At 36.8% G+C, this 26,174-nt stretch overlaps 2 protein-coding genes across 2 annotated transcripts in view; both read right to left on the reverse strand.

The window, feature by feature from the left end:
* The window catches only part of LOC138713476 (hemolymph lipopolysaccharide-binding protein-like), a 31,213-nt gene extending 28,365 nt beyond the window's left edge, over positions 1–2,848 (reverse strand). The window contains exons 1-2 of the mRNA XM_069845605.1: positions 2,622–2,848; positions 631–748 (exon numbers count right to left, since the gene is read on the reverse strand). Coding sequence (XP_069701706.1) covers positions 631–748; positions 2,622–2,768 — 265 coding nt within the window. The 5' untranslated portion in view covers positions 2,769–2,848. The remainder of the gene's footprint in view (positions 1–630; positions 749–2,621) is intronic.
* A 347-nt stretch (positions 2,849–3,195) lies between these two features.
* On the reverse strand, positions 3,196–18,509 carry LOC138713478 (hemolymph lipopolysaccharide-binding protein-like). Its single transcript, XM_069845607.1, has 4 exons — positions 18,365–18,509; positions 13,446–13,563; positions 11,925–12,224; positions 3,196–5,754 (listed from the first exon to the last, which is right to left on the reverse strand). Exons 1-4 carry the CDS (start codon positions 18,503–18,505, stop codon positions 5,603–5,605), a joined length of 711 nt encoding a protein of 236 aa, XP_069701708.1. The 5' UTR covers positions 18,506–18,509; the 3' UTR covers positions 3,196–5,602.
* Between the last annotated feature and the right edge of the window lie 7,665 nt (positions 18,510–26,174).

Here is a 26,174-nt window from a genome sequence, read left to right on the forward strand (position 1 = left end):
CAAATGGACGAAGAATAAAAAATAAAGTGTCAGTTGTTCTTTATTTCTGTTGTATCTAAACATCGACTTTCATGAGGACGTAGAAGAAATAACACAACATTAAATATTATTGTTTGTTACGTTATGAGAGACAAAATCTAAAAAATTCACATAATTTGTATCTTTACTCAGTCCAGGACCATATTCTTAGTTTCTCAATACAGTTGTAGACACTGAGCAGGATGTATTTTATCCAACTGAATTATTGAATTCTTTGAAACCACAAGGATTGCCACCACAAAATTTAATACTTAATATTTAATGACCAAAGTACTATTGCGAAATATTGATTCACCAAAATTATGCATTGGAATAAGAGTTGGTGTGAAACACATTTTCAAATCCTGTTTGTCCCAAGATCAATACTCTGTCGGTTGCTTTGTACATATATCTACTGTATATATCGTTAATACATATTAACTTTATTTTTAATGTTATAGACTATGTTTAATTCTGAGACATAAATGCATTATAACGTATGTAGGGTCCTAGCCATCAGCCCAAAATAAATCCAATTCTGCAGGCCGACAAGTGCATGTCCAAATAATATGGATTGTAGGTTCGCCTCACTCGGGATTCAAACTCCGTTACCTGTGACGGTGGCAGTTATGAGGACTGACTCTGAGCCTTCACACTTTGTTGTGGTATGGTCAAGGTCCAGCTCCCATGGTCCTGCATCCTCCAGTCCCGCTTCGTGCCCCAGCTGAACCTAAAAAAAATCTATTAGCACATTTGAAAACAGTACATCCTAGAATGAAGAGTTTAAACATAATCGTATTTTCCTGCAAACATGTACAATTTCATGCTTCGACCATCTCACTTCTAGACAAGAACCTCGCCAATCTTATGACACGAATGTGACGCCACATGAGTTCTTGGAGAAGTTAAAAGAATCTCTGTCTCTTCGTTAAACATTTATCTGTGCCTCGCTAATACAATATATTCTACACAGAGGGTTGTTTCCCATTTCTGAAAACAACTTTTGAATGACGTCATGTGCGTCAGGCGTCACACGACAGCTGAACTGTGACGAGAGGTGATATACCAATAGTGAGTGAATTCATAGTCAGGGTACACGGTGTCTCACAGCAGCAATGCCCAAGAAAATTGAGCCTTTTTGGGAGGGGTACATTACAACCCTTTCCAGTGCCAAGTACAGTTAAGTGAAAATAATAGACGCCTGCAATTAACGAGGTTTCGTTATTTCCAAGAAAGGCATCTTCTGTGTACCTAATAAGACTAGTAAAGCTCGGATGGGATTAATTTATATCATTTTGGGAGGGTGCTGCTTGTGGTGGGGGGGGGTGGATTTGCTTCCTTTTTCCTCTCTGGAATTAATCCCATCCGAGTTTTGCCTGTCTTATTACCATTAAGTACTCAGAAGATGCCTTTCTTGGAAATAACTAAACCACGTTTTTTGCAGGCTCCAATTATTTTCACGTACTGTATTTCACATCGGAAATGGTTGTTATGTACCCTTCCCAAAAAGGCTCAGTTTTCTTGGGCATTACTGGTGTCAGTCGCCGTGCACTCTATGAGACTACTCACTACTGGTCTGTCACCTCTCCCAGCAGTTCAGTTGTCATGTGACTCCTGACGCACATGAAGTCATTCAAAATTCGTTTCCAGAAATCGGAAACAACCCTCCGTAGTTGAAATAATGACACATAATACTCATAACAATACATACCTCTGATTGACGTTCTGACTGATATGTACATCTATTATCCGGCAGTGCATGTCACTTCACGATATGTGTGAGAGGAAGAACAATTATTTATATACATCTGAAATCTGATTAGTTCCTGTGTCTTTGATAGCTAGACGGCAATTGTTGACCTGATAATCCTTAACCAGATATGCTGACGGCAACTGTTTCCGTCTAGCTGCCAAAGACACCGGAACTTTCACCGTGATCCTCAGTTTTTGTGTTTATTCTACGCACAAGACACTGCACTGGAATTATGTGATCCCCTTATCACAGACTGTTCAACAAGCTGTAGTCCATCCTCGTTTTAACATTATACTGATGGAACAGCTTACACAAGCATTTTATTGTCTTTTTTTTATTTTAAATTTTAATCACATAAAATTTTATAATTGTATTTTATAACTGATATTTGCAACTTGTTTTGTCTTACTAGTTTTGTATACTAGATAACATAAATGCATATTCAAACTCCTATGTATTCCACGGAATAACTTCTGATAATGACTCTGTAGAGTCGAAAACGTTTAGACTTATTAAATAATATGTATAAAATAATAACTTTTAGTTATATTGTTTCAAAGATAACCCAATTTAATATAACTGCTTATCGGCTTCAACATTCCATTATCTCTGATTTTTCAATTTGTTGGCGGACTACTATTTTAATTTGTTGATAAAGTACATGTGGTAACATTAGAAGCGCTTGATTTTAAAAGTGGTTTGAAACGGATCAGAGTTATAGTTTCTATTTCGTAACTAATTTATGAGGTTCTGTTCTGTAAAAATCACTCTGCATTAGCGCCTACATTATGTGCACCACTGACGAAAAATAGCATTCTTCTTACAATTACAATAATTTGAGCTGGTTTACCTGAGCAATCCAGTGACCTGTTTGGTTGCGACGACTGATGACAGACAATTTGAGGGCACTGGAGTGCGGTGATATACACTTGAGGCCTGCCGACTCCCCGAAGCACACCATCACACAGCACACCACTACCAGAACACACCTCATCATCGTGGTATAAAGCAAGAAAAACAGCTAATAAACTCGAAGGTATGGGACTTTATATAGCATCAGGATCTCTGTTAGACCGTGGATTAACCAGATTATCCGTTACTGAAATAAATCGCCTTACGAATCCAGAAACAGATTTCCTTACGTCAACTTCAGCTGCAAGATTTACTTTAAATCTTCTTGTAGAGCAATAATATTAGGGATATCATTTTCAAGATGGTATATACCAGTTTTGTTGATCATGTCTGAATATATTATAATATTCGTCAGTTGCGATGATGGCTCAGTTCAGAACTCTTCTGCGCATATACAGACACATGAAATCGTATAAACAAGAAGCTACAGCTGAGAGATCTGATCTTATGCAATTTATGTAGCAGCAGATCTTGAATTGAAAGTAGATTGTCCAGATTATCTGTTATTATAGAATATATTTTACGAAACCAGAAAAAGAAAGACTTCCTTACGTCAACGCATGCTGCAACATTTACCCTGAATCTTCTTGGGGAACAATAATTTTGAATTCCGTTTTAAATGTGGAATATAACAGTTTTCTTGACCATGTCTGAACTTATTATAGTATTCGTCAGATATGTTCACGGCTCAGTTCAGAACTTTCTGCTCATGTGCAAAACATGATATTGTACAGCTGAGAGATCTTACCTTTTACAATTTTGTATAGTAGTAGTATCTTAAATTGAAAGTGGATTGTACAGATTATCCGTCATTATAGAATATACCTTACAAAGCCACAAACGGACTTCCATTCGTCAAAATAACTCTCAAATGTATCCTTAACTCTTCTCAACCGTGAATTATAATTATTATACTACATATATCGTTTTTAAGATGATTCAGGACAATCTTACTATATGTGTAGCTGTTATAATATACGATTTGGCACTGGGTATAGATGGATTTTAGTAGGTTGAGGAACGCGAACGCAATAATTGAAAATATATTGTTACAAATTAATCTTCTGTTATGCAATTTCATGAACTATGACATATTGTTTAGTAAGTCAGTGAACATTTTTGTGGAGACGTTTTTAAGACAGGGAGCGTTTTTCAGTCACAGACAAATTTCATAATCGAGTTTCGAGTTCCAGGAAATTGAAGGATACCCAAACAGGATATGGTTTCTAAATTGGTTAACAATTTTCGTGGTTTTGGCAGTGTTAATTCATCAGTTCGTGGTAGTATAACACGTTCCGTTCGAACGCTCGAGAACATTGAACCAGTTGGAACTGCCGTGGCAAGAAGAAAGTAAACAAGATGACTAAATTGCACACTTTGAATCTTTTTTCCCTCAGTTTATTTTATTCTTATTGATATGGCCTTATAGAACCATTTTAAAATCCACCCATACCCAGTGGCCAACTCTGCATAAGTCAGATACAAAAGCAGAACAATTTAAAGATCTTTTGCGGACGTATAGAAAAATAATTTTATAACTTTTAGTCAGTCGCTGGACATTCATGTAGGATTATTGCATTAAATTGCTATTCAATGTGAATTTACAAATCACCGGGAATTCTATTAGAATTAATTATTCTGCATAAGCAGTATTATTACTATTTAAAAAATTAATTAATTCCTTATTGCTATAGCTCCACACATGAGAAGCAAACTTTCAAAACCTGTCACATCACTTTTCAGAAAATGCTACAAATATGTGTCTCGGTAATAAACAAATTTTTTTCTATGATGAAATTTGTTTTAATAAATATAGAAAAAGTAATCTTTAATATTTCACCACAGAAAATATTTTGTTCATTGCAGAGATGTAAGTTTTTGCATTTAAAGTGTATTTTATCAAAATGGACATGTCTGCTTTTGAAAGTTTGCTCCTCATATGTTACAGAAAGTTTTTCCCTCTATAAAATAATTAAGGTATTGTGACAGTAATTTATTATAACAATTAAAAGAAAATTTTCATAGCAATCTATCGGTTTCGTCTTCAGAGAAGACGAAAATAGAAACCTACATTTAAATTTTATTGGCTAGAGCAGGGATGGAAGCATGAGGAAAGAATTTGTTCCTCTGTCCACAATCCTCCGGCCTTCAATGACGTATCTGTGACGTTTCACAAGCACAATGAATACATATCTTTTGTCCCCCTACCATGTCCAATGACGCGAGGGTTGAAAGGAAGGGATGAGTTACGTGTTCTGGCTTGTGATGTCTGCCATATTTTTAGCACAGTATTGCATCCCTGGACTAGAGAATAACACTTCGTAAAGGATACGCAAGAAAGGTTGCTCTTTTATGCTTTCTCTGATGATGAAGACGATACGTAGCTTCAAAACGTTTGAAATTTTAATATCTAAAATACAGATATTGAAAATATTGCACAAAGAGGTCTGATTGAAAGCTTTGAAGGTGGGATTACTTCATATGTTCTGTCTAGATTACACATTAGATAATTGAACTTTTAACGTGAAACATTTAGTCTCTAGAGTAAAATAGATAAAACGTTACGTACGTTTCAACATCTGAAGTCACTCGCTTAGCGAAGGCAATGAGTTACATCCACTATTCTGACGTCACTTTTTAGCGAAAAATCAGAATCTTACATTTATATAGTAGAGACTTTCCTGCATGGATTAGGCTACATTCTTATTTCTCTTATCATAATAACAAATTTATTTCACTTTTAATAATATTCACAATTCTTATTAATAAGAACCAATTCCTTAAAAATTTTAATATCGCAATAACATCCGACCGAGAACATAAGTCTTATTAATATTTGTTTCGTCACAAATTGTATATTCATACTTCCTAAAAGCTACAGGTTGTCACAGACAATAAACATTTCATAATGTCGTTATGTTACAGTTCTGCCTCGCAGATGAACGCTCTTTTGTATGAACAGGCGGCATCAGCGAGAAGCCTGTTCCTCCCAAACAGGCCGCAGTTCTTTATTCCTCGCCTCTGGTATCCAGATTCCCAGCTCACGTAGCCTGTAGTCGCTAGTGATTGATCTAAAATCAAAACAAATATTGCAGTCTGTCACTTACCACAGTCAAAGAAATGTTCAGTCATGCACCCTTTCGCCTACACCGACATGCGATTATCAAATGTTTCATAAAGTTTCTGAGAATCGATGAAGCTTGATATGGCAATTATGAAGCTTTGCTGGGATTATAGCCGACACCATCAACGACCATTACATTTTACTTGACAATCGTCAATTATTTATAATATTATTTTTAGGGTAAAAACTGAATATCGATCAATGAAGAATAGTTTGATAATCACTAGGAAACAAATTACACCAATTGGACATCAAAACACTGCTTAAAGGCGGCTACAGGTTTGACGAAAACTGGCTATAGGATGACCTTATTTATTGATGTAGACTACTTTCTGATTCGTACGCAAAATGGAAGACGTCGCGTGAAGTCATTCGAAGTTAAATAGGTGTGGGTTTTGTATTGTTTACAGCATTTTATTAGGCTGTTTCGACACAGCATGTCTGTTTTCTGTTTGAAAGGTAAACATTTCGTAATGAGTACAGTGAGTGATCTATTGAAGGTACTGTGAAGATGTATTAAAATGCCGCCATCCGCAACTTTGCCTATGCCTGTAAAAGACTTCGGAGACGATAATTTTTCAATCAAGGAGGAAAGTAGGCTATATTAAGTTGTAAAGTTTGTAAGTTAATAAGCGTCGTGACTTATAAAACCATAGTGACTATAAAATGTATATCGAACATCTGAAAATTTTAGTGATTTGATTTCGTATCAGTGCACTTTTTATTATGATGCTGATATGAGCGAATATTCCCGTGCATAAACTTGAGAATCTCCATTTTAAATACAGGTTCTTCATTTAAAAATATACGTCTAGGAAATTGCCGACTCCAACAATCACGCGTAAGCAATACTTACTTTCGTGTTAAGAAATAACTTTAAATCCTATACGACCAGCTGTTGATAACAATAAAAGGGTTAAACTGAAACTGAAGAGTGTTCTTAAATAATCCTACATATTCGAAACGCTGTGAAGTGCAATATGAATTAAATAGTGAACAGGTACAAGATAATACACATTATAATAAATTTAAACTTACTCTTTCAAAATGTCGCACCACCAATAACATAATAATAAGTATTATTATTATTATTATTATTATTATTATATTATTATTATTATTTATTATGGCGAAGGCTATCAGGCCTTCTCTTTCACTTAGCCAGAAACAAAAGAACAGTTTTACAGACTAATATTTAAAGAACACTAATAAAAGATTTATAGGCCTATAGTCATACAAGCACAAGTTGAGTAAAATAATGCAAACATACTAAAAAATAATTACAAAATAATATAAGGCTAGAAGTTACATTCAATGAATATGCAAGCGGTAAGTGAACCAATATTACAAATCACAAGAATAACAAATTGAAATCTAAATTATAATAATTATACAACACTGAGGAAAATTACATATATAGGCCTACACACATACACACAAAGGAGAATTAAACATGGATACTGGTCACGTGTTTAAACAATTTACTTTTAAATTGCAATACCGTTCGACAGTTCCAGAGGGAGCTGGGTAGGGAGTTCCAGAAACGAATTGCTGATAACAAAGTGTAATTTCCAAAGAACATTTCCTTATTTGAGAGACAACCGAAACAGGTTCATATTTAACAATTTATGAATGTACACAGTTGTACATTGCGACAAAATTAGTGACACTTATACTACATTATTCATTTTTATTTGAAATCTATCACCATTTTCTACAAAGAAAAGAATGAGGTAAGTTGCTTTCCTAAATATGTGTTATGCTCTATTCGTTTCAGTTACCTAACTATACAGAGCAATGTTTTCATTCAAGCATAGCACTGCTCTGTACAAGTCCCTGTACTACCCTGAGTTTATGCAAACAACACGACTTGTATAATACACGACGTAGTTAACTTAATAGATTCGGTGTCTCAACTTCCATCCCTAATGATCACATACTTCATTTATAAAATATTCAAGAAGGCCATGCATCTTTTGGCAGAGCCAAGGATAAGAGATAAAAGTATACTTTGCTAGCGCAGTCTTAAGGTAAGCGCTCGCTTATCGGAACGAATTCATTCGGTGCGTTCGGAATTTTATTATAGTATCGCTCACTTGTCTTCATTTCCGAATTGATCATCTAATAATGTTGTTATTTAGCGATAGAGCGAGAAAGTTACTCCCTTGTAGTGTTCCGAAATAAACATGGAAATGAAATGAGTAACTCTGAGGAGGATGTATTTTTAATTGTCTTAGCTTTGGAAGAAGAAAAAACAAAATAATTATCCATTTCATTTATGCCTTCAGTATTACCGTGATTAGAGGGCCTTGCAATCGATATAATGTTATGGCTTTCTTTATTTCGATGTTTACTGTATAGAAATCCGTCTAGATTTCTCTGGCAAGAATTCTGGACGGAATCGGTCATACGGACAGAGGCGATACGGCTAAGTGGGCGATGGTCAATTTAGAATAGTGTAAAGAATAAAAATCCGAACGCGCCGAACGAATCCGTTCCAATAAGTGAGCGGCTTCTTTTAATAGGAATCTTCTGCTTAATAATAATGATAATAATAATAATAATAATAATAATAATAATAATAATAATAATAATGTATTGTGGATTCCTATCACCACGGCATGGCGCGTCCTCAGGTTGCGGATAGAGGAGACGGCCTCCACATATGGAGGGTATCTGTGAATATATTAATAAGCAGTCGTGGACATACGATAAAGTGTGGTCCTCCAGAATCGGGTGTTGGGCGAAGGGCTAACAACCCATCACCTTAAAAAGCAGCTTACTACGAAACCATACAATAAGCTTCGGAATGGGATTGATTCTCTGGCACTACCACAGCAAAGGAATAAGGTTATGAGATTTGGTATTTGGAACGAATTAGTCTTTATAGAACACTAACAAAAGAACTAGCTAGATATAGAATGGACTTTATGGGAGTACAAGAGATTAGAATAGATGGGACTGGCATATCACAAATAGAAGATTACTTTGTAGTATTATAGGGAAGAAAACAATAATCATCAATTAAGAACAGGATTCTTTGTTTATAAAATCAGCAGTAAAAAATGTTGAATTTACTAATGACAGACTATCGTATTTATTACTTAAGGGTAGATAGTGTGAAATCGTAGTTATAAATGCTCACGCCCCTACAGAAGAGAAAACGACTATATAAAGATAGCTTCTATGGGGAATTGGAACACACTTTTGATCAGTTATCTAGATATCACATGAAAATTTTATTAGGGGATTTCAACGCTAAAGTATGACGGGAGGATATTTTAAACCGCCTATTGGGAAAAGAAGCCTACACGTAACTAGTAATGACATTGGAGTTAGTTTAATCAACCTTGCCACATCAAAAAATGTAATTGTGAAAAGTACAACATTCCCCCATAAGGATATACATAAATATACTTGGACTTCTTCAGATGGATTGACACACAACCAAACAGATCACATCTTGATATATAAACGAAGACATACTAGTATAGTAGACATTCGAACCTTCGGGGGAGGGGACAGAATTCTAACAAATATGTGGTAATTGGAGAATTAAGAGAAAGACTATCAGTAGCCAAGCGAGTAGAGCAACAAGTTGCTATTAGTAGATTCAATATTCTGAAATTAAAGGCCGAGGACACTAAACAACATAATCAGGTCGAATTTGAAATAGGTTTGCCGCTTTAGGAAGTTCCGACAAGGTGAGAGTTAGATGTTAATATTGTGTGGAAAAATATCAAACATAGTATAAAAAATTTTATTGCAGCTGAGCAGAGCATAGGTTATTATGAAACTAGGAAAAAGAAACCGTGGTTTGATGAAAATTGTTTTATGGTAGTAGGAAGAGAGAAACGGGCAAAATTGAAATTCTTAGAGGATCCAATTGAGGCGAATAGAGATAATTATTTCAATGAAAAACGGGAAGCAAGTCGCACATTTAGGAATAAAAAAGAGAGATTACTTGAAGAAAAATCTGAACGAGGTAGAAACAAATAGTAAGAATAAAAACATTAGCGATTTATTTAAGTGCATAAGCCTAAAGGAATTTAAGAACGGATATCAGGCAAGAATAAACGTGATCAAGGATGATACTGGTGACTTGCTTGCAGACTCTCATTAAATTCTGAATAGATAAAAAAAAAGCTATTTTGGAAAACTACTAAATGTACATAGGCCAAATAGAAATGATCGGGACGAAATTCAAATACAAATTTCTGAGTCATTTATACCCGAACCCACACTCTCTGAAGTCGAAATTGCGGTAGAAAATCTTAAAAAGTACAAGTCTCCAGGTATCGGTCAAATTCCACCAGAATTAATACAAGAGGGTAGAAGCATCTTCTTCTCAAACACCCTTAGCCTCTGTTCCTCTCTCAAAGTGAGAGTCCAAGTTTGACAATCATAAAGAACAAACGGTAATATAACTGTTTTATAAATTCTAATTTTCAGACTTTTTAACAGCATACTAGATGATAAAACTTCTCAACCCAATAATAATAGACATTTCGCATATTTATTCAGCGTTTAATTTCCTCCCGAGTGTAGTCGACATTGGTAGGATAGTCGCTATAGCGCTGGCCTTCTGTGTTCGAGGTTGCGGGTTGGATCCCGGCCCAGGTCGATGGCATTTAAGTGTGGTTAAATGCGACAGGCTTATGTCAATAGATTTACTGGCATGTAAAAGAACTCCTGCGGGACAAAATTCCGGCACACCGGCTACGCTGATATAACCTCGGTAGTTGCGAGCGTTGTTAAATAAACCATAATTTAATTTTCCTCCCGAGTGTCATTTATGTTTGTTACTGTTGCTCCAAGATATTTGAATTTTTCCAACTCTTCGAAGAATAAATTTCCAATTTTTATATTTCCATTTCGTACAATATTCTGGTCACGAGACATAATCATATACTTTGTCTTTGCGGGATTTATTTCCAAACCTATCGCTTTACTTGATTCAAGTAAAATTTCCGTGTTTTCCCTAATCGTTTGTGGATTTTCTCCTAACATATTCACGTCATCCGCATAGACAAGAAGCTGATGTAACCCGTTCAATTCCAAACCCTCTCTGTTATCCTGAACTTTCCTAATAACGTATTCTAAAGCGAAGTTAAAAAGTGAAGGTGATAGTGCATCTTCTAGCTTTAGCCCGCAGTGAATTAGAAAAGCATCAGATAGAAACTGGGCTATATGGACTCTTCTGTACGTTTCAATGACACACATTTTAATTAATCGAACTAGTTTCTTCGCCATACCAAATTCAATAAGAATATTAAATAAAACTTCCCTCTTAACAGAGTCTTCAGAGTCAAACCCCTATCCCATAGAGAAATCTCTATAAAATAGTAAGTGGACAATTCCACTCGTACATCCAGGATATTAATATCTATATTGAATTTTGTTCACAGACTATAAGAGGACTTGTTTTGACAGGTGATTTTGTGTTATGTTTGTCATAGTTCAGATTGGATTGACTTTAAAAAGTCAAAAACAGGCAGACAGACAGACAAAAATATAAGAAAGTACACGCCTATGTTTGTATAGACAGTTAACGCCAATAAATTAGGCACTACATAAGCTTTAATTTCACTTTTTTATCACAATCTAAATTCTACATGCATTTAATTAAGGCTACATATGTTTTTCTAATTATTAAGAGGCAATTACACGCAAAATTCTAAATTCATATTCTAAACGTTTGCAATGAGACTCTTAACTGCAAACAATTCGGTTATTCTTGTTTTAGCACAAATACATACAAACAAGCTACATAATTAGGAAAACTGTAAGGAATAGGCCTATTGTTTTCACAATGAAACGATTTTATGAAAGAACTGACCATAACCTAATAAAAATAAACAAATTTGCATTCATTAGGTTACATTCAAAATGGAACTCCGTCTTATTGCTTCAACGATTTGACAAGTCAACTGAATTTAAGAATCAAAATCATGCAGCAATTTAAATTTTACCATCGATTTGAAGACTGCCAGAAATCACTAATAGGTCTATTGCTGAGTTGAATCGAAAACTCACTTTTGCCATCTTTTGATCATGGTTGGCGAAACTGACCGTTCGAGATGTGTGCTCTACTACTTTTAGCAAAGAGATACTCACTAAATATGGTAATATACTCTCCAGTGTTGTATAGATCATGGAAACCAGCGTGGGCATAACCTTCATTGACCACGTCGACGAGTTTCAAACCCCTGTCCCATAGGGATCCCACCAGCTTGGCCTCCTCCTGAGAGTTGAGAATTAGCAGGTGAGCGCCTTCTTGTTCACAAATCTGTAGCGCCTCGTTCCACGTCTTCCCGGTGGTGTGCAGCTTGTAGTAACCAAAGCCTGGCATTACTTCATATCCAGGTGATGGAACGCGTTTCTGACGCACAGCTTCCGAAGCAGGCAGAGAAGGAGCTATGGACAGATTCAACGACGGCGGTGTAATGTACACACTCAATAATTGAGGAGCAGACATGGAAAACGGTTTAAGTTGCTCAGAGGTCAAATTTTGTTTTTGTCATAGAATGTGATATATGTAGCAGCGCCTTATCATACTAATTGATATATGTGTCAAACATCCTTCCATATAGTCAAACGAGTGCATTCTAGATGGCACTCGATATAAGTCCCGTAGTATAGTCCTGATGAACGATATAAGTGCCACGTAGTGTATGTTCCGTGGAGGGTTACTCGCTGTGTTGATCTGCAGTGAATGTAGCGGTTTTGTAGCATTTATCATGGATAGTAACAGGCCACTAACTATAAAAGTATCTAAGTCAAAGAAGTGTGTAGAAAATAGGAAACTACGGCAGCAAGGGAAGCCATACACAACTGCTAAGGGAGAGGGTTTGTAAAGCCATGGTTCCTGATGAGATGCAGGACATTGTAAGGTCGACCAGAATTAAAAAAACCATTCAAAGTGATTTCAACGAAATCTGAAGACTTCTTGGATGTGGCTTCAGAAGCTGATAGGGATCTAAATATGTTAACATTTAGCATTACTCAAGTATCATGGATTCGAGTTGCTTGTGATCATCAAACATTGGTCCTTACCAGGAATAACTTGAGTGATTCTGAACAGTGGAAGACATGTCTGGGTCTAAGAAAAGGACGAACACTGCAGTCTGTTACAAATCCGAAGAAGTTTGCTATGCTGACTCCTAAGAACTCTTTAAAGGCAAAACTTCTGGCAATGTTAGACTTCATGGACACTTAAGTACCATGGTTTTTATAAGGACCTGTGCCAATAAGAAAAACAAACAGTTTCTCATGCTTACAAATCAAACTGTTAGTGTTCTACCTTTTAATATTCACAAATCACTAGACTGTTTGTACCGTTTTCAAGGAAATTATACATGGCACTTATATCGCTGTCAGACTTCGATAATGTGGGAGCCAGTTACATTACATAATATTGTCAGTAATGGGTTGTTTCATAACTCAATATGTTTGCAGGGAACTTAATAGGATATTGAGACACTCTATGTTGAAAAAATTAAATAGTAATTGCAAGCATACAGTTTTTTATGTTTTCCCACACGTTGTCATTTTGGCACATACACCGTCTTCGTTGTCCAGTCCACAATTGCTGATTGTATGCTCGCTTCGCCTCATTTGGAGTTCGAACTCCGTTACCTGTAACGATGGAGGTTATGACGATTGACTCTGAATCTTCACACTTGGTCGTGGTGTGGTCTAGGTCCAGCTCCCACGGTCCTGCGTCCTGGAGTCCCGCGTCGTGTCGCAGTTGAACCTGAAATAATTAAGAAATACAACTGCATGAAACAGCATAGTGCAGATTTAGGGACAAGAACAAGTTCACGCTTAACATGATGCTATAGCCGTGATGTCTCCGAAACTATTTTGGGGTTGTTAAAACAAGGCATTCTCTGTCCCGTCGTTAAAAAATTCCACTGCATATTTAATACTTAAATATTTTCTATTCAATAGTAACTAATGCATTAAATCGGGTGACACATAGCGAAACAGCTAGACGTTTCACTGTCGTGGTGAGAAGTTATTACACTCAAAACAAATTTTAATAAATCGCTATTTTACTTTTAATTTTGAAATATATGATCTAAGAAATATAGCTGCATTTGAGCATATTGCTTATCTTCATTATTTTTCGAGATAGAAGAAGATACGATGAAAGAGTAATGGAACGGAGAAAAATTCTCTCCGGCACCGGGATTTGAACCCGGGTTTTCAGCTCTACGTGCTGATGATTTATCCTCTAAGCCACACCGGATACCCACCCCGGCGTCGGACAGAATCGTCTCAGATTAAGTTCCAACTCTTGGGTTCCCTCTAGTGGCCGCCCTCTGCACTACGTCATAGATGTCTATGAACGTAGGACTGAAGTCCACACATGTGCTGAGGTGCACTCGTTATGAATGACTAGTTGGCCGGGATCCGACGGAATAAGCGCCGTCTTTCGCATATCATATATATTATTTTAATGTACCGAAGTACATATGATATTTCCAAGCAGATATTCTGCGTCATCATACAATGAAAGAGTAATGGAACGGAGAAAAATTCTCTCCGGGTTTTCAGCTCTACGTGCTGATGCTTTATCGACTAAGCCACACCGGATACTCACCCCGGCGTCGGACAGAATCGTCTCAGATTAAGTTCCAACTCTTGGGTCCCCTCTAGTGGCCGCCCTCTGCATTACGTCACTCATAACGAGTGCACCTTAGCACATGTGTGGACTTCATAGACATCTATGACGTAGTACAGAGGGCGGCCACTAGAGGGAACCCAAGAGTTGGAACTTAATCTGAGACGATTCTGTCCGACGCCGGGGTGGGTATCCGGTGTGGTTTAGTGGATAAAGCATCAGCACGTAGAGCTGAAAACCCGGGTTCAAATCCCGGCGCCAGAGAGAATTTTTCTCCGTTCCATTACTCTTTCATCGTATGATGACGCAGAATATCTGCATGGAAATATCATATGTACTTCGGTACATTAAAATAATATATAGAAGAAGATATTTAATGAAGAGTAATTTATGAACGATGCTTTATTTTATAGGTTAAGGTTATTATTTCCCACACACCTATACAGGAATACACATGAATCTTTCCAAACGGTATTACGTTCCGTGTTATTTCCATTATAATCTCACAGCTTTTTCCAAAGTGTGCTAAGTCAGTAGTATGAATGTTCCAAAGTGTGCTAAGTCAGTAGTATGAATGTTCCAAACTGTGCTAAGTCATTGCGTAGGAGCATTACACGTTCGGAGCAGTGCAGTGTTGGTTCGTGATGATACCCAAAATGAAGAAAATACATTCATTTGTTATACTTGGTGTAAGCTGCTATTGGTAGGTCTATTTCCCTTTTTTGGCGAAGTGTTCTATGTTATTTTAAGATAAGATGGCAGTAGTGTACGTTGTTTTCTCAGCGAAATACTGTTTGAAGATAAGATTGTCATAACATGCGTTATTTTCTCGGCGAAATGTTCCATGTCATTTGAAGCTAAAATGGCCGTAGCATACGCTATTTTCTCAGCTAAATGTTTCATGTTTTTGAAGGTAAGACGGTAGTAGCATCATGTTTGTTTCTGAGTCCAGTGTAAGAACCTTTTTCTTATGTTACATAAGTCTACTAGCATCCACAGTCGGAATTCATTCTATGAAGTGTGTTTTGCTTTACTTTTAATCACGCTGTAAGTTGGATTGAGCTATATTTGGATTGCAAAATGTAGGGTGTAAGTAAAGCCTACACGCATTGGGTGACTCATATTGGCTCACTGCGCTGGAGCTCATCAATATTCAGGATAACTATCGAGCATGCTATTCTAAATCAGAATTCTACTTATGATGATCATGTCAGGCCAATCAATTTGCTAGCGTCAATCCTCTTAATTTTGCGAGAACGAGACAGTGACAGACATTTTGATGTTTCGATTTCTAACTTGCTCCCGTGTCAGCTAAGACTATTAGGCCTTGTCATTTTTTTTTTTTTCTAAATTTGAAGTCTGCATATTCACATGTTATCATTATACGAGGTGATCTCTTTGGGAAGACAAAAAATAATAAAATCGCTAATAAATTATTATCAGGAGTCCTACGTAAAATATTTCGGTTCAAATATGACGGTAAAACAACAAAAGAAATCAGATTTTCACTTAGCAACGACTGAATAAAGAAACCGACGTTTACTTCAAGGCAACTAGCAAAATGTGTGTTGCGGCTTGCAAAATTTGAAAGCGTGAAATCAGTTCAGCGTCGTTTTAACCATGATTATGATGTTCAGAGAGCTCAGAATTACAAGTCGATATGGTTGTGGTACCGCAGTCTGGAGAAAGTGACTCTGTTTGCATGTCATACGCTGGTGGCTATCCTACAAGCAATACGCCAGCAGGAAGTAGTAAGTGTGAGCTGTTAAACTGTGGTTACAGATACAAAAAAAAAAGTAGTCGTGCTCTCGAAACCGAAGCTGCTGTTAGCGCTACTGTGACAGCATGTCCTCAGAAGAATCTTAGGCTACTGTCCCGCAGAGATACATACGTATACCTTACGCAACTTTTGAACGATATCTGAAACTTCATCTCTACATTATGCAGCGAATTCAGGTATTAGTCTACGCGATGTGGATTTCCAGAAACGGATCGTATTTGTTTTTCATATCACACCTGTAACAGAAAGACAACATGGGCATGAGGTTTCAATTCCAGCAGATGGTTCATCACCTCACTGAGGAAAGGAAGTTCGTAATAACATTCGACATCAACTGGTTAGGTAGTGGTGATCATCGCATGGCATTCATATTCTCCAGACCTGAAGACGTCCGATTTCTTTATTTGGGGTCTTATGAATAATGATATTAATGCACAGCGACCCAGGGATATTGATGATCTCAAAACAAAATTTGGCTCAGCTTTTGGAACAACTACCCAAGAGATGGGAGAAATAAGACTCACGATATGAATTGTGTTGTGTACACAATGATGACACGTTGAGGCCCAATGTGGGTAAAACTCCCACCTTTCTAGAAATTTACAGGTTACGATAGTGAAAAATAAATAGCAACAGTTATCGTATTACAGCGTTTTTGTTTTATGTATTTCCAAACGGATCACCCTGTTATATTACAGTTGGCTATAGCCTTTGTAAATCAAATATTTTTATAGACAAAAATATACTGCCATGATATTAAGATGGTTCAACTTGTGTCGTAATCTTTTAAGAAGAAAATCAACTATATGAATCAGGGATTGCAGAAACGGCACGTGTCACTATTTGTGGCGAAATGAGTTTATTTCAGATTCATCAACTGTTGATACAGGGCTAACATTCCATGCAGAAACCACATAATATATCAGTAGGCTATAGCCGTCTCACATTTGGAGATCTGTGAAATCCTGGAACAATTCATGTCAAAGACATGTGCCGACACATTGGTTCCGATTCCAGACGGCAGATATCTACGACACAAGGATACAAAAATTGATCAGACGGAATGACAATGTCTCAATTCTGGTGGTGAATACGTTGTAAAATAACTCAACAATATTGCTATATCTGTGCCAATAAAACGTACTATGAAATTTTCTTCCCTTTCTGTAAACGGTCCCAGGGAAACTTATTTTTACGGCCTTCGTAACGGCTCGAGTGGCCAAAATTTGTATAAGCACTTCTTTTGACATTATTAAAATGATAGAAGAAAAAAGATTAATTTTTTTATCCGCCCCCATGAGAATGTTTGCTTGTAAATACAAAGGAGAATACCATATTTACCTTCTTCGTTGGCATATCCAGACAAAATCGTGCCAATTCAAAGAGAGAAGCTTGACGATATACGCAAACTAACGCGTTACGTACCATATGAATATCAAGAATTTTACAATACTATTCTTCAGTAGCCTATTGTGGAAAAAGAAGTTCATTTATATGCTGAATGCATATATTATATCCCTAATTTGACAAAAAAAACTTCAGTTGAACTGAAATTATTATACAATTTTCATTCCTTGCAGAAACAGCACATGTCAAGCTAATATGGGTTATATATATTTATTTCATTAACAATTCATTACATTCCAATAAATTTGGTACAAAACGACACATCTATTAGGCTTCTGTCTGAAGAAGCCAGTACTATAACCAATGATGTGGTCTACCACCAGTAATACCGTTTTTTGTGTCTACTGAAAAATTTAGTTTTCATGACACGTGCTGTTTCTGCAATACCCGATTCATATATATTAATATACATGCATCCTATTTAAAAACAGCACGTTAGTGTTGCGATTTTTGTCTTTGAGAATTAAAACCATAAAACTGTAGGTAATTTAAGATAGTCCTATACCATTCGTTATTCCGGTTAACACTTCACTGCCCTCGTCCATCATATTTTAACACTTGGTACAGTTTGATTTATATCTAGTGAAACGTTGTTGAACTAATTCAGTGGCCAATATGTTTCATATAAAAGTAAGTAAATACAATTATCTACAATCTGTTTCTCCTTTCACAAATCAACTGTCTTAACAGTTGTTGTCTAGAAGGAAACTACCTATCAATTACAAGGAAGTTAGATGTTACCTGGGCAACCCAATGTCCTGTTTGGTTGCGACGACTGATGATGGACAACTTCAGTGTGTTGTTGTGCGGGGAGAAACACCGGAGTCCTGATGACTCCCAGAAGCACATCAGCGCACAACACGCCACAACACACCACATCATTGTATAAGACAGAAGGTACAATTAACAAACCTGAAGATAAGGGACTTTATATAGCAGTAGGATTTCTGGTGGAGCGGGGATTATCCAGATTATCTGTTATATGACGAGATACTCTTTCATAAGTCAATCCGGGATTAGTTACCAGCTGAAAATTATATTCTGCATAGTCTGATTGTGAGTCAATAAACAATTGTATATTCTATACAGGGTGCTCTAAAATTCCCCTTACAAACTTCTAGAACTTGTTACGGGGACTGAATTGGAACCATTCCACTCATGAGCTGTGAGCCGGCTCGGAGAGCGCAAACCTTGTGCAGGCCTGATGTAGACAGAACATCACGTTTATTCTTTAGTAATAATGTTAATTTTACATATCGAGTATTTCAATGACATGACTTTAATCTCAAATCATCCTTACTTACAAATGGCTTTTAAGGAACCCGCAGGTTCATTGCTGCCCTAACATAAGACCGCCATCGGTTCCTATTCTGTGTAAGACTTTCCTGTGATCGTGCCAGAGAATCAGTCCCATTCCGAGGTATATTGTATGGATTCGTAACAAGCTGTTTTTACGATGATGAGTTGTTAGCCCTTCGCCAACCCCCAAGCTGGAGGGCCACCCCTTATCGGCTGTCCACGACTGCTTATTCAATATATTCGCAGCCACCCTCCATATCTTGAGACCGTCACCTCTATACGCAACCTGAGGACGCAACATACCGTGGTGATAGGGACCCACAATACATGGCTTAAATCATCCTGGAAGACTAAATTCCTCGATGTCATGTTCGAGAAGAATCTTAGTTGGTCTTTTCACATTCATGACCTTTATAATGCTTTAGACTCAAAAAGGAGGGCAAAGGCTGATTGGAATTTCCCGGTCTCTGATCGGGTCCAAAACCCTGATGGAACTGATATTTAACCCTTGCGGTGAATTTCGGTGAAGTCCGGAGGGCCCAATTAGTCAAATCCACTCTCCTCACCTCCACGCTGGGGTCCCTGGGATCTTTTAAGATGCGAAAGAGAGAGTGGTGTGTGGACAGCAATGGGAAGCTGCCGCATTTTTATATCTAAGAAGATATGATTAAAAAAATGGCATGATGAGTCTTTCCCCGGTAAAAGATTCCGGACGTAAACTATCCCCCCGTTCGGATGTCCGGGAGGGGAATACTGGAGAAGGACACATCATGGCCCAAGCCAACGTACAGGAAGAAAAAAGATCGACGGACGCAGCAACACAAGCTCCCGAAGTGATCCAGAAGACCCACGCAGCCACACATACAGGAGAATCCAGCATTTCTGAAGATACAGTAATTGTTTACATCAATGGCTGTAGTAATATTTCGAAGTAGGGAAGCAGTGACTAAATACAATAAATATTTAGAAAATAAATTACCTACTCATCTGTCACTTAAACTGCAGAACGATTCTCCCGTTTTGTTTGTCAAACTCGTCTATGACATCGTAAAATCGAAATTGTTGTGACAGTTCCTTAATAAAAGATTTTTCAGTGTCAAAACTGCCGGCTCTGACATTCGCTCTCGGCCTATGGAGTTTCTCACAAATGCCTTTACCCTCTTTAGAATAGAGTGGAAGTTGTGGTAGGAATTGTTAGTGTTAAGTTCACAAACTTTGACAACTGCAGAGTAGTTTATTTTTCTTAATAAATTTCAACAACTCACTCACGCACCCAAAGATAATACAATATAATGAATCTTGAAACTTTTAACTTGCTGTGCTGTAAAAACAGTAAAATGTGACTTACTAGGTTTTTCCCTTTACTATTCATATGATACGATATGACATGAGAGGACATGACACGATATACAGGATGACTCACAAGGATTTACCGTCCCTTACGGAGCTTATTTCCGAGATATTCTGAACGAAAAATGTCATATAAACTTTTGTCCTAATCTCAACATTTTCAGAATTACACTAATTTGAAGGTGTTTGTAAAACACCATTATTCTCGAGTTTTAAGGGTAAAAGAATATTACAGATAAAGAATGAACTACTCAGGAATATGATTTCTTTAATTAACTAGTATTCTGAACTTAAAAGTGTGTTGTGAATTCCATAGTTCCTTCGTACAGAATTTCTTTTTAGATTTTTAACTACAAAATTACTCCATTTTGAATCTTGCGTACACCACTTTTAACACTTGAATATAATTAATTGATGAACTAGTGGACTTACTCGTGTTAAATATGTAATATTTGTCCGGCTTACAGCTGTTTCAGTGCTTGACGCACCATCATCAGAGCCTACTAGATCGCGGCGTCAACTCGAACTTCTCTGCCTGTTAGGAGGGTGTGTTTTATTCTTTGAAGGTGTTGAAGTGTGGAGTCGAATAGTGTGTGTGTACTCACAGATGACGCCGCGATCTAGTAGGCTCTGATGATGGTGCGTCAAGCACTGAAACAGCTGTAAGCCGGACAAATATTATATATTTAACACGAGTAAGTCCACTAGTTCACCAATTAATTATACAAAATTACATTTTCTTATGCATTTATCACAACAATTGTTACAATTCACGCCACTCTTGTAAAATCTTTAAGACTGAACTTTAGGATGCATAATTAAACTGTAAAGAATAAAATTCTTAAAGTCGTATGATTTGTAACAATTTTTGTGATAAGTGGATAAGAATGACGTCATTTTTAGTTAAAAATTGAAAAATAAAATCTGTGCAAAGCAATTAGCAACACATTTTTAGCTTCAGAACACTAGTCAATTAAAGAAATGACACTTCTCAATAGTTCATTCTCTATTTGTAATTTTTTTTACCCTTAAAACTGAAGAAAAAAGGTATTTTACTGTCAAATTCAAATTAGTGTAACTTTGAAAATATTGAGATTAGGGCAAATGTTCATATGACATTTTTTGCTCAGAATTGCTTTGGAAATAAGCTCCGTAAGTGTCGGTAAATCCTCGTGAATCACCCTGTGTGATATGGTATATGATACGATATGAAGAGCGAAGGGGAAAACGTGAAAGTAAAAAATGATTCATTTTATGTTTTAATAATAATAATAATAATAATAATAATAATAATAATAATAATTCGTGACACCACAGCCCTTAAAAGCCCACCGACCAGCCGGTTGCTAGCCTCACGTTCACATGCCGAAGCAGAGGTGGACGATAAATTACGTATTGTGGAATAACATCGAGTGAAACATTTTTATCATGAAATAATATCTTTATTAAATTACATAAGTTAGGTCAGATACAACAGTGTTCATGTGTGAGATAGTTAAATACAATAGAAGTAATTTAATACAGTTATATGAACACTTTTTAATGATGGAATAAAATTAATAAAATCGGTTAAAAACCAGACATGTTTCGGAGGAATGCTCCTCCATCTTCAGTGGTAGTATCACGACGCTGGTACAGATGTTCGACCGCGAGTCTTCCTTAAGCTACGTTACGCGATCGAACATCTGTACCAGAGTCGTGGTACTACCACTGAAGATGGAGGAGCATTCCTCCGAAACATGTCTGGTTTTTAACCGATTTTATTAATTTTATTCAATCATTAAAAAGTGTTCATATAACTGTATTAAATTACTTCTATTGTATATAACTAAATAATATCTTATTTACTTATATATTTAGACCAATGGTCCCAGTACTTTGCCAAAGGCAAATACAAATATTGCCCTAAAGCCTTTACTCAGGTAGTTTGCTCAAAATACAAAGTAAATCTGTGCATGACTATACTTTGCATTTCGAGCAAACTATCTTAGTAAAGCCTTTAGGGTAATATCTGCATCTGCCTTTGGCAGTGTACTGGAGCCATTGCTAATAATCATCATATTAGATATCGTCAACGGGTCGAATCGCAAACTTTCACTGTGCTGTAGTTTTATTTTAATTGTTAATATTATATTCCTCTTGTAGTCCTTATATTCCAATTGTTCTCTTTGTATTCCTCTTATTCCCCTGTTCTCCTTTTTCTCCCTCTATGCCCCTCGTTCTCGTTTTATCAATCTTATTTTCGTTCCAATGAACATCAAGGGATCTCTCCGAACGAAAAAAAATCCTATTCTCCTTGCGTCTCATGTTCTCATTGCATGATCTTTTCCTCCATGTCTTCAACTTTCCTCTCCGTTTTCGCCTCGTTCTGCTTGTATTATCTTTGTTCTCTTTGTTTCCTTTCTCTCCCATTTGTTCTCCTTGCATTCCCCTTGTTGTCCTTATATTCGTCTTGTGCGCCTTGCATTTCTGTTGTTGTTCTACTCTTTCCCTTGTTTTCTTTGTTTTATCCTTTCTTTCCTTGCACTTCTCTTGTTCTCCTTGCATTCCCTTCATTCTCCGTGTAGTCTTCTTATTCCCCATATATTCCGCTTTTCTTATATATTTCCCTTCTTCCATTCCACTTTTTCCCTTTCAATGCCCTATGTCTTTCTTGAATTCTCCTTGTTTTCTTTGTATACTCCGTTTTCGCCATGTATTGCCCTTTTTTGTATTCACGCTGTTCTCCTTGTATTCAACAAATTTCCTTTGCTTTCAACTTGTTCCCCTTGTACTCCTGGATTTTTAGATTAGATTAGATTAGATTAGATTTATTTATTTAACCTGGTAGAGATAAGGCCGTCAGGCCTTCTCTGCCCCTCTACCAGGGGATTACAACTATAACATGAACAATAAGATTACAATTAATAAATTAATAAATAGATTTTTAAATGTTAAATTAGAACATGGTAATGCGAACAAAATAAAATATTTGAGGAAAGCAAACTTCAGAGTTTGCAATTTAGTTATGTTGTTAATATTATGTTGAGTTTGCATTACTTAACAGATTCGATGAAGACCAAGAGAGCGATTGCCATCCGGACGGCTCTAGAGAAGGCGACCACCAACTACAGCAGTACTGGTACCAACTTAGATGAAGACGATGCAGGCTCTTCAGCTGTACCGGCAGAGAAAATAATGACAGAAACAGCCACTCAGAAAAGCTGCCAGAATTTGTACGTGGAGCCTGTCGTTATTGTGTTGACGCGGGCATCCACACAAATAATGGAATCTAGCACTTCTGAAGGTACAGTAATTGTTTACATCAGTAATATTTCAAAGTAGGTAAGCAGTAATAAAATACAACCCATAGAGAACAAATGTTGGGTCTCTTTCTCGCTTGTGCTTGACTCATTTAGCCGACATCGCCATTTCAGTCAGACACTAGATAATAATAGGAGTTAATAAAGCATTGTAAAGTAACTCATGAGAAAAGATTACTAGCACATGGGTTCGAAAGTGAAAAATTCATTAATTATTTTTTTCGAAGACTTGAATATTCTATTAGTGTATAAAATTAACAGTTTCTAATAGCATTGTAGGAGGAAGATGACTGTTTGTTTGTGTACAAATTGTGATACTGTAAGATTCAGGTTCAGGCATGTCAAATTTTCGCGTTATTTTCTACATTGAGCATAGTGCTCTAACCAAGGTATTTCGACAGTACCATGTCCAGTGGTCCCTTGTGCGTGGGAAAATTAATGTGTTCTGTTAGGATTCTACTACTTGGAATAATTCTGCAGGAGGCATCACGAACAGATTCACACAATCAATCTTCTTAATGTATCCAGATGCTTGCTGACAACATAAAGTCCACTATAGTCCACTGTAGTCTATTCAGTTGTTGTTTTTCACGAGAAATGAGGGGTATTTTGATTAGTGTTCATTATAGATGCCTGTTGCTAGTAGCCAGAGGTGGAGTGTAGTCAATATATACTGCAGGACTGTGTCTTCTGCAACTGGTACTGATGATTTTAATTTACTTCTTTTGTGGTTTATGGATGGACAGTATAGAAGAATGTGTTCCAGATCTTCATCATGATTATTACACCACAGACAAGTAGGATTATCAGAAAGGTGAATTCGGTGTAGGTACAATTGAGTGACGATGTGACCTGTTCTGACTCTTGACATATCTGGGTAAGTTTTAGTACATTTTCAGGTTTTTTTTTTTTTTTTTTTTTTTTTTTTTTTTTTTTTTTTTTTTCCCCCCCCAGAAGAGAGCCTGAAGCAAAAGCATTGAATAGAGATATCACTTGAAGAGGTATTGGTTGCGAATATGTTGCCTGTTTTGCAATATCGACTTTCTCGTTTCCAGGTATACCACAATGACTAGGTATCCATTGAAATGTTATTTCCTTTTGGAGTTCTTTTAGTTTACTTAGTTTTTTCCGAATTGGAATAATTCTATGTGCATATAGGTTTACCAAACCTTATTTATATTAAATATAGCCCCCTTGGAGTCGGTAAGTATGCAAATAGATTTTGCAGAAATTTGAGTAACACACTGAAGAGCAGCATCAATAGCTAGCAATTCAGTGTCAAGACTGGAGGAGGATGAACATGGTATGAAATAACTTCCTTGATATTTTGGAATATAATACCCTGCTCCTGATGTCCCATTATTAGGATTTAGAGATCCATCTGTATAAATTTGAAGGTGATCCTTATATGTACTGCAGAGTAGTTCCATGGAATCTAACAGATTCACACAATCCGCACACAAAATATAACAATATCACGCACTTGACACTCAAAATACAACAATATCACGCACTTGACACTCAGACTGCTGCCGTGCCAATAGACAAAATATGGTTATTGGCCTTAAAGTAGGGGTGTTTGGGGAGTTTGGGCATCCTTCTTGTTGTGCAGTACTGCAAAGGAACAAAGCCAGTGAGTAGTTGTTTGGGCTTTTCCACACCTACCCTTCATATGCAAGGATTTTTCTCCATCGAGTACAATAAACAAAAACAAAAATACTGTATTATTTGCTTACAAACAATACAAGGTATTATATTTTTATGAAATATGCTAATTTGGGGTTTTCTGACACATAACCCTGAAGATATACTACATTGTATGATCAGTAGTCTTTTACATAGAAGAACACCTGAAATATGCAAACATATGTACGAGAAACTTTAAGTATTCGTCATTTCAGACGTTCAAAACGTGTATAAAATGTTTTTGCATGATTAGCTTACGAATCCTCTTCCTATTAGTATGACATTCAATGACAGCCAGTGAATGCATGCTTAACGATCAAGTTTATTTTGCTCTTTGCAGAACTATTGTTTATGGACTATGAAGCAGAAGAGGAACCCAGAGGAGAGAAGAGGAAGAAGAAGAAGAAGAAGAAGAAGAAAAAGAAAAAAAAAGTGCTATTTTCCTTAACCTATTTCGTTGTTTGTGTTTGAGGCGTAAACGTAGTGAATTTTAAGTGTACGAGGTGTAGCAAGGTGTTCTGCGAGTATCCCATTATTCTCCTCGTATTTTCCCTATTCACCTCACATTCCCCCTAGTCTTCCCGCAATCCTCTTTTTTGCCTCGTAGTCCCGTTGTTCTCTTCGAATTCCCCATGTTCTCCTTGCATTTCCCTTGTTCTCCTTGTATTTCCCTTGTTCTCCTTGTATCTCCCTTGCTCTCCTCGTATCCTCCGTATTCGCCTCATATTTTCCCTATTATCCTCGCAATCACCTTATTCTTCCCGTAATCACCTTCCTCTTCTAATTCCCCATGTTCTTTTGAAATTTCCCATGATCTCCTAGTATTCCCCTTGTTCTTCTTGTATCTCCCGTGTTCTTTTTGTATCCTCCGTATTCTCCTCATATTTTTCCTATTCTCCTCGCATTCCCCCCTA

Source organism: Periplaneta americana, chromosome 14 (assembly GCF_040183065.1).
Source record: "Periplaneta americana isolate PAMFEO1 chromosome 14, P.americana_PAMFEO1_priV1, whole genome shotgun sequence".
Taxonomy (NCBI): domain Eukaryota; kingdom Metazoa; phylum Arthropoda; class Insecta; order Blattodea; family Blattidae; genus Periplaneta; species Periplaneta americana.

Excerpts from the sequence above, each read along its gene's own strand:
- LOC138713478 (XM_069845607.1), bottom strand. The coding sequence starts at position 18,505 with ATGATGTGGTGTGTTGTGGCGTGTTGTGCGCTGATGTGCTTCTGGGAG. Across the intron at positions 13,564-18,364 it reads CAGGACATTGGGTTGCCCAG|GTTCAACTGCGACACGACGC; the intron begins GTAACATCTAAC and ends TAATTATTTCAG. Across the intron at positions 5,755-11,924 it reads AGAGTATATTACCATATTTA|ATCAATCACTAGCGACTACA; the intron begins GTGAGTATCTCT and ends TTTTGATTTTAG.